Raw genomic sequence first — 13,169 nt, forward strand, 5'->3', positions numbered from 1 at the left:
GCTTCTGGCTCACCCCTCGCACCCTCTCTCCCAAAACTCGACTCACAAAAGCTTGCTGCCGGTCGGAGAGATTGAGAAGAAGAGGACCCTGGTGTACCTAGTTGCAGCCACAGTGAGAATTCTTGGGGTGAGCCAGGCAAGAGTGCAGCGTGCCAATTAGTGCAACAACCAGGTCAACAGCTATCTCGGGCATAGGACTAAACTTCAAAGGAGTGCAGGTACTACATCAATGGCCATTTAGTTTTCCCCCATTCTTTATTAGCTTAGACTAATTTTAACTTGATAGGGTACCTGGCTAATTACACTATTCGGACTGTGTGCGGTGGGATTGTGTGTAAATATTTTTTCGTTATCATTTTGGTTTGAGACTAGCATAGTCTCTGGGTCACGTGGGCCACGTGCCAGACCCCATTTTGATTTTGATTATTGTAGACCACGTGTCTAACTAACTAATTTTCATCATTTTGAATTGCTTTCTTTTTATACCATTTTTTGCCTTTGTTAAGATGTCCGTTTCTTTTATGTAAATTTGTGAAATAAATCATTATTAGGTTAATCAAACCTCCTTAGTATTTTTGCTCCCTCATTTATTTCAATGTGTGAAATGAATAGTTGATTACGGGACAAAATACCCAATATTTAAAGAGTAAGTCTATAGGTGGTAACAGCGAGGTACTTTGCATTAATATATTTGCTTCGAAGGTAAAGATCCTTATCTTTAAACTTTTAAACTACTTTACATCACTGCTCCCATTTTGGATTTTGTCTACCTTACATTAACGTAAAATAACTGTCCAGCATCTCATTGGGGTCACTGGGACGGAATCGAAACAGAGCCTGAGAATGAAATGACTATAGACCTGACAAAGCTAGAGTAGGCCATAAATTATTTCAAATCGTGTGGAGTGCTTAGGCCTCTGGACAGTAAAATTTCCCCCTTTTGTATGTAGAGTGTTGGTTTGTGAATTGTGACAGTAAAGTATTAGCAGGGTGTTTGTGCCCCGAGAGTAAGTGCTCCTATCCTCCCCTGTTGAACTTTGTGTAACTGTTATAAGGAGACTTTCCCGGACTAAGTTCCCACTCAGAACGTAACCATTAAAAAATTCTCCACCATATATATATATATATACAGTATATATATATATATATATATATATAGCCACACATCTTCGAGATAAAAAAGCGTTTTTATTTTCTTTTTAAGGGAGTGGCACTGCCACAGTGTCAGTTGAGGGGATTTAAAACAGCTAAGGCTTCAAAGGTCAAAGGTCATGCGATGGTTTAAGATTAAATTGGTTCTTATATTAGATTAATTCATTCTTAAATCTATTGAAAACGTATTTTAGGGACGTCATTGTAACCACAAGTTTAACCATACAAAAAAAAAATGTTTATATAACTTTATTTCTCTTTATTTCTAACGTTTTATATTAAAAGATGATAGACAATATTTAGTAAATAAAGGTCAGTGATAGCCATATAATGGTTAGTAATAGCTATAGTAGTATAATATGTCATAAGGATGACATAATTGATATTAAATAAAAAGGGTCATTGTAACCACAAGTTTAACCATACAAAAAAATGTTTATATAACTTTATTTCTGTTTTATATTAAAAGATAATAGACGATATTTAGTAAATAAAGGTCATTAATAGCCATATAATGGTTATTAATAGCCATAGTAGTATAATTTGTCATTTAATTGATATTAAATGCCATGTTAATAAAAAAATGCCAAAAATAACCATGACACAATTGTTACTCTCATCACAACAAACGAAATACAACTCATTTCAAATAAGCAAGGCGCAGTTTTCTAGCATTATTAAATTATAAATCAGACAAGAATTAGTAGTTATATTTAAATTGTAAATGACATATTGGAAAAATCTCGGTAAAATCAGGAAAATTTGATTTTGTCGGTGGCAAACTGGCTGACATGGCCTCGCTAAGGAGATCGTACATATTGTGAAGTATCATGGGACTGATGATATCCAGGCCGTAAGGGTTTCTAGACTATAATAAGTTTTATTCTTTGAATATAACTAATATATGTTAATTTATTAGTATATTCTGGTATGATAAAATGTCTTAAAACAGTAGTATCGCTTCGCGAAAGACAGCGTACAAAAAATGAAGTCTCGAGTGATCTTCCTCAAAAAGTTGCCAGCTATTTATTTTTATTTTTCTAAATGGCTTTAAGTATTATACAGACGTTTTAAATCTGCCGTTTATATAATATTAAACACGGAAATTGGTCTAATATTTCATATATAACCTATTAATTACGAATATTGAATGGTTTTTGAGAACATAAATCAACAAACTGGCAACTAAACTCCTCATCTTCTTCTTGGTAGCGAAAGTGAGTCAGTATGATCCTAACACCAGTGAGTGAATGACGTGGTGTCTTACCTCCCTCCATCCTGTGGTTCTGTAATCAAGGACGTGTGTGTGGTGATATCTCCTCCAATTTAGCCACTCTCTCACCTGTAGGTAATGCCTGTGCTTTCGCCTTCTCGGTGTGAGATTAATCCCTTCGGAATTATATTAATTGCATGGATAGATATATTGGGTAGAGTCAAGCCCCCTTTTTCTTGGCAAATGTTTTGGTTGTGGCTACATTTTAAGGGTATAGGAGGAGGCGTGGCGGTCCTAAGGGGGAAATAATTTCTGTGACTGTCTTTCGAATGGCATTTCCAAGGAAATGTCTCGTCAGATAGATATAATGACGCTGTTAATGCTGTATATCTTATTAACATTCTTGCCGTACTTGTGTCTCGTCGAACTATCTGGCTATTTTGACCTAAATTTCGCCCGATAAAAAAAACCCCGGCTACTTCCAATGTAAAAAACTTATTATTTAAGGTTTCCTTCAAGAAATAAACATTTCTTATTAAAGGTTCTTTTCTATGCTATTATAATAAGATTAATTTAACCTTATACTCGCTAGGTTAAGCATATTTTTTGGCTATTTCATAATCCTAGTTATGGCAGTTCTGTGACTGTCTTTCAAAGGGCATTTCCATGGAAATGTCTCGTCAGATAGATATAATGAAGCTGTTAATGCTATTATCTTATTAACATTCTTGCCGTACTTGTGTCTCGTCGAACTATCTGGCTATTTTGACCTAAATTTCGCTCGTAAAAAAACCCCGGCTACTTCCAATGTATAAAAAACTATTAATATTTCAGGTTTCCTTCAAGAAACCGATAAAAAAAACCCCGGCTACTTCCAATGTAAAAAAAAAAATATTAATATTTCAGGTTTCCTTCAAGAAACCGATAAAAAAAACCCCGGCTACTTCCTATGTAAAAAAAAACTATTAATATTTCAGGTTTCCTTCAAGAAACCGATAAAAAAACCCCCGGCTACTTCCAATGTATAAAAAACTTAATATTTCATGTTTCCTTCAAGAAATAAACATTTCTTATTAAAGGTTCTTTTCTATGCTATTATAATAAGATTAATTTAACCTTATACTAGCTAGGTTAAGCATATATTTTTGGCTATTTCATAATCCTAGTTATGGCTATTAACGATTATATATATTATGGTATGTTCAATATAGTTGCTGTTATAACACGCTGGTCTGTAAATTATAATTGACGTAAATAAGTCATTTTATTATTCCATAATTGACATATGTAGGCTTGCCGGTTAGGTTAATATTTATGTAACAAATCAGATGAAATCATAAATGCAGAAATGACATAGGGACATAATATAATCTCTAGAGAACTTTGTATATTATTGCCTACAGTTATCCACGCAGTCATCTCATAGAATGATAGCATAGCACTGAATAGAGATATTTTAGTTTTAGTATACCTATATTGGATAATGGTAATTTAATTTCGACAAATTGGTAGAGAAATTGAATTTATAGCAATGTTTAAAGACTTGGAAAATCTGAATTACTTGTTTACAAAAATAGATATTTTTTTTTTATTTGGGAAAATTTATAATTTGTTTTTTAATTTATTTTTATTTGGAGTGTCTCCTTTTTTATTTATCCAGTAAAATTCTACATCATGATCCTTAATGTATATTTTAAACTGTATGTTATCTGGAATTAAATTTGTCAACGAATAGTTGTAAAAGTCGCTTGCAGTATTTGTTCCACGTTAGTTAGGGCTATATTTTTTTTATTTTATTACATTTTTATCCGTAAATATATATTGATGAACTTTTTTTTATCATTCTTAGTCATACTAATTAGTGTGGCATTTAATTTTATCACTTAAATGCAAATAAATTGTAAAACACTAAAACTATAGAAGAAAAATTCGAGCATTTTTAAAACAGTGAATTATGTTCACTATATTGTTTTATATTCCATTTTTTTTTTTCTATTGTGATCTTTAAATCAGCAGGGTATAGTATTATTACTAAGACGTTGTGAGTTACACAATTATGAACACAATATCATATGAGACATACACTACTGTTTCATTAATGTACTCCAAGTGTTATAAATACAAATAGAGTTAAATTCAACCATCCGTGACTCTACGTAAAGATCCAAGTAGAGACTTGCCTACGTTTACCAGATTTGCGCGTTACATTCGCAAGGCAACAGATCGATCCCAGCCCTGGGACTGTGAGTTTAATCTCTTCACTGGGGAGGATACTGCTCTGGTTGGGTATTGCAATAGGGAGCCAAAGTCATGACGTCAGTTACTATGGCAACAGCTAAACTGGTTCAAATGCAAACATTGTTCAGAAGCCTCCTTAAATAGGATGCTTGCTTTTAGCATAATGTAGTTGGTTTACTGCTTTTCTGATGATCAAAAGTACATAAAGTATGTTAAAACCACTACAATTCGGATCACATATTGTCCTTTTCTTATTCAAATGGGATAGTGACTGGAAAAGTCAAGTTAAACAATGGCTGTGTCAGAACACTAGCAAGTTCCTAGGTCTGTGATCTCCTGAAGCACTTGTTGTGAACCAGCGCGTGGTAATTTGATGTCAGACTTTGGCTCCCTATTGGGCTGGGCTTCCCCGTCTGATGTTCTCATGGGCATCTCTTCGGATGATACCAGAACTGAAACCAGACTCCTGTACTTTTACTTACTTTTACTTTACTTTAAGGGCTGCTTTTCTGGTCCTATTCTGCAGTGGAACTATACTCTATACAGGACCTTCACAATCATTTTGTGGTATGCCTTCCAAGGCATTCGGCTTTTCACGCCACATATTGCTCGCTTGTCATATGTCAAGCCACATTCTTTACGGGGTTCTCTTCTGCCCGTGCAACACATGGATGTTATCTTACAGTGTGGCTAGATTTCTGTAGATGTCGAAAGTGCTAGTAGTTTACTGTATAGCTTTCACTTATGGTTATCATTTTAGAGCCTCAGTTTTGAGTGAATGTACAACTTTTGGTTGGTTAAGTCTTTGTAGGACCTCTTAGAAGGAATTTTGATTTAACAGTTTTGTATGCATTTGCACACCTTTTGGTGGGAAAGGATTATTGTCCAAGTTCCGTTATAATCTTAGTTTAGACTAGTTAGTCCTCCATCAGTTAATTTTGTTAGCTGCTGCATAGTTTGTAAAGAAATAGCACTAAACTACTGTACCAATCTTGTGTTTATGGTACTGTAGTCGGAAAGGATACATTCAAAGTGCTTTCTGGTACAAAGTTATTTCAACACAGTTTAATATATAAAAAAATTGATTATGCTGTCCCCCACCTCCCCCCGAGCTCGTGAATACCAATTCGGCTCTCTACCACTGATCTCTGCTGCTCAGTGCTCTACTATTCACATTTGAATATCTTTTCTTATTACTGTAAAAGTTATAGGAACTGGCAAGTTAACTATACACCAGTAGTTTACAGCTTATTGTGCTTAGAGCTAGTCCTTTATGGGCCCACAAAGTTGGGTTATTCGAATGCAAGAGAAGGAATTGATAAGTGCGTAACGTAATATCTTCCCATGGCCAAAATACTCCCTACTGTATTGAACCGTAGCTAACCCGTTTTGCAATACACTACTGTATTGTAAAGTTACGTTGCTAATTCATCAGTAGGATATGGTTTTATGAACTGTGTTGAAAAATTGTTTGTAAACAAATTACGTAGTAACTGCACCGAGATTTATTCCCTTCAGTGGGAAATTTAAGGGAAGCTTATTTTCAGTGTAGGTTTAGGAGTTGCGTTTAATCATTTCTTGTGAGAAACACTACAATTTGTTTTGAGAATCATTACAACTTGGTATGTTTCAAACATCTGTTGGAGCCGCACGAAATATCATATGGTGCTGACAACCTCATCCCTAACTTGGATGCGGTTTCACTGGGCTGTACTAACGAACAGTCTCGTTACTTGGCTGAAAAACGTTTGTCCTTTTTTAATAAAGTAACTGGAGGCAACATATTGATTATGTTTTTATACACTTGCTTTTATTTAAGGTATTTCATACACAGCTGAAAAGGTAGTTCCTCTTCTTATGAAAATAAATAGGATTTGTCTGAGTGTTCTTGTCTTTTCTCCACACGGTTTGTTGAAATTCCACGATGATGATACTGTTTATTTGGCTATAAATACTATGAAGGTATTTTTTTATTTTCTTGTATATATATGAATTCTTTGAAGTGTAAAGCACAAAAAAATTATTTAGATATAAGGTTGTAAATAAGCTATATTGTAATACCATTTTGCACAGAACTTCGGAAGCCATCGAAAAATTAACGGACGCGCATGTTGGAGGCTTCCCCACATAATTTGTTTTTCTCTTAACAATATTAATTGCTGTACAGAATTAAATTTGCTTCCATTTTATGCTTTTTTCAAAATCCGGGATCATCCGCATTTTGATAGCTTATCTAAACCATTACGTAAAAATAAAACGTTTCATTCTCAAAATACAAATGATTGTTTTACAGAGGTTGAGCGGCTGTCCAAGGCGGTAAGAGGCCAGTTAGAATTGCAAATGAGATAATTAACAGTGGGAGTCCTCACTATTACCAAGAGGGTCATTGACTTGATGAATGCATTTTGCTCTGATTATGTTGATGGGGTGAAATCATTTGACATTCTGGTTTTCTTTTTGTGTCCCAAGTGATCTCGGTCAGACTTTGGAGATGCATTGTTGGTTTATTGATTTATTTCTTTATATAGAATTTTCAGCCTGTTAAAAGGTTCTCTTAACCCTTTTACCCCCAAAGGACGTACTGGTACGTTTCACAAAACTCATCCCTTTACCCCCATGGACGTACCGGTACGTCCTTGCAAAAAACTGCTATTTAAATTTTTTTTTGCATATTGTTGATAAATTTTTGAGAAACTTCAGGCATTTTCCAAGAGAATGAGACCAACTTGACCTCTCTATGACGAAAATTAAGGCTGTTAGAGCAATTTAAAAGAAATATACTGCAAAATGTGCTTGAAAAAAATAACCCCCTGGGGGTTAAGGGTTGGAAATTTCCAAATAGCCTGGGGGTAAAAGGGTTAACATCCTGACTTCCTACTCTATTCTTTATTTCTTATTGTTAAATGTTTTATTTCTTTAAATTGTTGATCATGCATTATATTTCAGTCCCCCTTTGTTGAGGAGTCTTCAACGTTCTCTTATCTAAGTTTATAATTTTTCCGTATGTCTGATTATTCTGTCATATCTGACCAGTCATCCTTTGTTGTTTGCTCTCAATCTTAATTTGTTGTTCTTTTCATATACATCTTGAGAGCATTTAGAAAAGTATGCCAGGCTTTAAGTTCATTCCTTTGATGGTAACATTAATTTCTTTTTGGTTTTCTCCATAGTGAACATCTAAATTTTTAGTCAATTTTTTTTCTTCAAAATTACCAATACTCTCCTTCTATCTTTCTTTACGCAGTCAAGTTTATTTCGCTGTTATCATTTTCTTATTTCTTCCCTTTCATTTCTTTTATACTGAACGAGGCTGTTTTCCTTGTTTGGGTCCTAAGTAACATTCTGTTTTCCCAGCTGGAGTTGTAGCTTCTCTTGCTATAATGTTTTTCAACATTGTAAGAGGATTTGATTGTTGTTGGAGACAGCATTGGTTGGAGCGATACTTGAATAGGTAATCTTTGTGAATTATGGTGGTGAGTCAGTAAAGAATTGCCATGTCATTTACTAATGAATGGAAAATAAATACAAAAGACAAAAGGTGTTTCAACATATGAATCTTAATGGCTCTTGAATATGAATAATTGAGCCATGTCATTGTAAACTGAATAGTAACTCATATTATTCTGTTAGTTTTTATATTCTGTGTTATTAGAAAACTTTGTATTCTGTTTAAAGGTTTAAAGATTACTCATGAAGGGCAGAGGCAAGGAACAGTGACCTTGCCCTATTAAGCAGGACAATGCCCTAGAGACTCCATAAATACTGTACATATCATCAGCACCTAAGCTAGGATCAAGGAGGGCCAGGCAATGGCTGCTGATGACTTAGCAGATAGACCTATATACTCCCCCAAAACCCCCATCCTTAGCTCACAAGGATGGTGAGGCTGCAGCGATCAAAGAAACTAACGAGTTTGAGCGGGACTTGTGAATGAATGTAAAAACAGCGGGTTTTGGTAAACTATTGCTAATTATCATCTTTGTAAATCTAACTGGCCTCTCAATGTCCTGGACTGCAACTACGCCTTTTATAAAAGCGTTTTGTATTTTATGGATGAACGTACAACCTATTGCTTTATTAGTCTTTATTGGTCTTTCAAAGGACAGACCATCAAGTTATATGAGTAATAAGAAAGCACATTTATTATTCCAAACAGGTGACAACTCCCCCATAAAGGAGGAGTACTGTATGCATTATGTATCCTCATAGCATATCATTTTTATTGGCGATTGTGTTAGATTTTAATTTATTAACTTTTATCCTGTCTTATTATCCACTTATTGAAAGATTGCTGGGATTAAATGGATAATGTATCATAGTGGCTCTTTATAATGTATATCTTATCATATGTAAAATATTGGATTGTTGCAGCATATATGTATATTGTCACGTTCATTATTATTATTACTAGCTAAGCTACAACCCTAGTTGGAAAAGCAGGGTGCTATAAGCCTAAGGGCTTCAACTGGGAAAATAGCCCAATGAGGAAAGGAAAAATATTTTAAGAACAGCAAAAAACATTGATATAGATATTTCCTATATAAACTATAAAAACTTTAACATAACAAGAGGAAGAGAAACTAGATAGAACTGTGTGCCCGAGTGTACCCTCAAGCAAGAGAACTCCGACCCAAGACAGTAGAAGACCATGGTACAGAAGCTATGGCGCTACTCAAGATGGGAGAACAATGGTTTGATTTTGGCGTGTCCTAGAAGAACTGCTTCGCTATTAATTTATTTTAAATCCCCTAACCCCCTCCTTTATTTTGGGTAACGCTCATCTGTGAGGAATAAGGTGCTTTCTTTTTACGCTTAATTGATGGTCCGCTTAGAATACCAAAAACTTGAGAATTTGGAGAAGGAAACTTGTATCTGATGCTTTAAAGTACTTAAAATTATTTTCAAGCCTTAATTTTTTTCCTTAGCTTTGGAATAGTCGTAGTATTTTATAATCTTTTTTAGCAGCTTAAGTAGTTTGGGTCTGTAAGTGTAGCCTACAGTTTTTTTGTTCCTCCTCCGGGAGTTTTGTATTTAAATTAGTGGACAATGGAAGTATATGAGAAGTACAGTATTGTAATTTAGACGTAGTACAGTATTACTTTTGAAATGTACAATCAAATGCTTGAGGTAATATTGCTTATTGAAATACATTTTTTATTTTCAAAATCTTTGGCGTTATATACTGAATTGCATAGTATTGTAGATTATTTTTTTTTTTAATTTAAAAATGTCCTTCTCTACCTCGTCATTAACAGTGCGTAAAGCGAGATCCCTTGAGTATCGATATCTTTTTCCATTTTTTTTTTCTACTTCCTCAAGAAGTTTTTTTGAAGTGCTGATCTAGAGTGCACTAACCTGTGTGATGGTCCCTAGGTTGTAATGTCCACAAGTGGAGGTGACTCCGAATACTCCACCCCGCTACAGAGTCACCGAACGTCACGGCACCTAGCCTCCCCTACTTCCTATACCTCTGTAAGTTATCGGAACCAAGTAACGGTTAGCCGGATACGGGCATATTTTTTGTAAGTCGTTTTAATCATATTTTTTCATATTTTGATTGACTCTGTGTTATATTTCAACCCTTTTGCAAGGGATTCTGCTGTGATGTCTTGAGGATGAACTATATTCCTTGAAAAAGGAAAAGAAAAAGCAGTCCTTTGGTTTTGAATGTGATGTAGAATCTGAAAATTTTCTCCGAGCTAAAATAGGGAAAGCCAAAGAAGAAACATTATGTATCTGAATTTAAAATCGAGACTACGAACAACACCAAATGCAAATTGGTTTTATTCTTATCTCATAATGACTTATCGATGTGAAGGTACTTGGTACAGTTGGCTTCTTTAATTCCGGTACACTTCATAGTAAACTAAGGAGACTTTTGAAAGCTGTTCGATTGTAGCATTTAACTCTTTGTTTAGCAAAAGAGAAACTAAAACAAAGTTGCTGAACTTGTAGACGCATGATTAAAGGCATTTTTATTAAATTTGCAACATGTTTTAAATCCAATAACAATATTTTCCTATACAACACTTCGTAAGATAAATAGAAATGTTTATTATCATGTGTTTATGAGCTCTGTGACTTTGTTTTACAGGCAGCATTTCCAACAGTTTTTCTTACGCTAAATACTTCGTTACCTGCTGCAATGTACAACCGTCAGATGTCACCTTAGCGTTCCGTGAAGTGAACCGGAATTAATGAAGCCAAGTGTACATATAAAGGGCTATTGCAAACCAAAAGAAAGATTGAAATAATCTGGCTTATTATATAGCTTAATTATAAGGAACATTAATTGGCTTTCAAAGGAATGTATTAAATGAATATGACTGACACTTGAAATTTGTTAGTTTTTTAGATCCTAAAAGGTTACAACTAAGTTTACAAAACTATTGGCATATTTTAAGTGGCTTGATGTATTTATAATGATTTTTTTTAAGGATATACAGGGTAGCTGTCATACTGTATTTTAGTCTCTTTGTATTCATAGTTACTTGTAGAATGTACCTTCTACATGTTATAATAGGTTCCATTTGTTGATAGCTCCCCAATAATTCCTGGAATATTTTCACATTCTGGAGGTAAATGAACATTGCATCATACTGCCCTCTAGGGACTATAGATGCAGACTTTAGGTTATTATAATCGTATTTATTATGGTCTAGTACAGAAAGACGTTTTAGAATACTGTAAGAAGCTGCTCAACTTACAAACAAATTCAACCGAAGTAATAAATCTTAGATGTTGTATCAAAAGTTCGTAATGAACTACTGTATTGTAATAAAACCATACATAATTTAATGCAGTGAACAAGACGGCATTTTCTATATGAAACGGAACTATTTGTCGACTTTTCAGCTGAAAGTCGTATGCATTTGAGTTAGGTGAAGACTACACTAGGCCAAAAATTTACGAAATTCGACTTCCAAACATCTTAGGACGTATTAAGTTCGTAAGTTGTGGATTATTTTTTCCTGCGTACAGTATTGATAAAAGGCACCATGTTGTACTTGACGTAGGATAATTCAGGGGAGAACTGTTCATGTGGAATTTAGACAAAACCAGAGAGATTTGGATATCATAGGAAAATTAGAATGATTTATTTTGGGTTTTCTAAATGAGGATGTCTGGAAACTCTCGTAATAAGTTTAATCATACAGTACTGTAATTCGGAATTAAGAGTATAACAGATTACAGCGTCCCCCCTAAAAGTATGACAGCCTATTCTAAATTGTATTGGCTCGTTTTGCCGAACATGCTAAATATTGACGTATTAAGGTAAGAAATTTTGTGGTAATATACATGCCTAGTTTTTATTCATTAGTTTACTCATGTTAAAATAATATACTGTAGCTCTTATTATACATGAGACATCACACCAGAACCTCTCTACAAGTGGAGTTTCAAGCCTATCGAATGTAGATCCTAGAGGTTTTTTTATATATCTCTTTTCCATTGTCCATTCCAACATAGAATTAGATTGAAAACTCCCTGTGCCTGGTGTTGATGCGTACAGGAAGGCACCGCTGTGAGTGAATATGAAAACCTAAATAGTTGAATCCAATAGTTGCATAATCATCTAAGGACCTTAGTAAATCTGAATAGTGTCGCATGATTAAGTACCCCACATTTTTTATCCCCACTATCAGTAAGTAGTTACGCTTTGTTTTAGTTTAGCAATGTTTTATGAGTTTTTTTTTGCGTTGCACTTTAATATTTTATTTATGAGTTTGATAAACAATCTAAGATTCCCATGAAGGAATTTTGTATGAAAAGGAAGCATTGATATGGGACGGCTTTATATAAAAGGATTAGATAAAATGGAAAGAAAATAAAAGGCAGAAAGTGATGCTGTATAACTCACTGCTGGACTGCTAGTGGTACCCCAACGACAGACTTCATATCAGGAATGTCTTGGCTGTTGTGATTGGGATGTCATTGCTAAACATATTTTGGTAAAAAATTTCCTTGTCAAATTGTTAGTCATTTTCCAAGTCCAGCCTTTTTCTTTCACATTTGGCATTCGAGTTTTGAACACTTAGGAATTTCACTTCATTTTCTAAGGAGGAGCTTTGAACTCGACTGGACTGGTCCACTAAACTATTTTATTATTTTTTCAGTGTAATGACAGGTTGTCTTTCGTTATTCAAATACAGTTATTATTTATCATTATTGTTCTTCCACAGATAATAAACTGATTTTTATTGAATTATATTTGTTTGTATTAGGTTAAACTATTAAAACGTTGTTCTAGCAACATATCCCAACTAGGATAAGCTACTGTTGACAAGGGAATATCCAATCTATACATTCAAATGTAGCAGAAAAAACATTAATTATTCTATATCTTTTGGCTTCTACAATACATTTGGATAGTAATTTAAGGAAGGTTGTTTTAAATCCTAATGATTTTTATTTTCATTGCAATGAGGATGAAACTTATTCTGTTTATTAATGGTATTAATTCTTTTGATACATTGGTAAACAGACTTTAATATCATTTTCCATTCTAAGGATGCATTCAATAGCCCTTCTCAAGTGATTATCTGTTTATTTTCTTCTGATTATG

General features: G+C 34.1%; 1 protein-coding gene across 7 annotated transcripts in view; it reads left to right on the plus strand.

The window, feature by feature from the left end:
* Positions 1-2,387: 2,387 nt before the first annotated feature.
* subdued (anoctamin 1) overlaps positions 2,388-13,169 on the plus strand; it is a 54,988-nt gene continuing 44,206 nt past the window's right edge. For 2 of the 7 annotated variants that reach the window (XM_068370960.1, XM_068370961.1), the window contains exons 1-2: positions 2,396-2,496; positions 9,977-10,075. In XM_068370960.1, the coding sequence (XP_068227061.1) occupies positions 9,983-10,075 (93 nt within the window). In that variant the 5' untranslated portion in view covers positions 2,396-2,496; positions 9,977-9,982. Of the gene's footprint in view, positions 2,501-9,976; positions 10,076-13,169 lie in introns of all 7 variants that reach the window. The other 5 variants (XM_068370957.1, XM_068370962.1, XM_068370959.1 and 2 more) reach the window with 5 other exon arrangements.

Source organism: Palaemon carinicauda, chromosome 3 (genome assembly GCF_036898095.1).
Source record: "Palaemon carinicauda isolate YSFRI2023 chromosome 3, ASM3689809v2, whole genome shotgun sequence".
In the NCBI taxonomy this organism is placed as follows: Eukaryota; Metazoa; Arthropoda; class Malacostraca; order Decapoda; family Palaemonidae; genus Palaemon; species Palaemon carinicauda.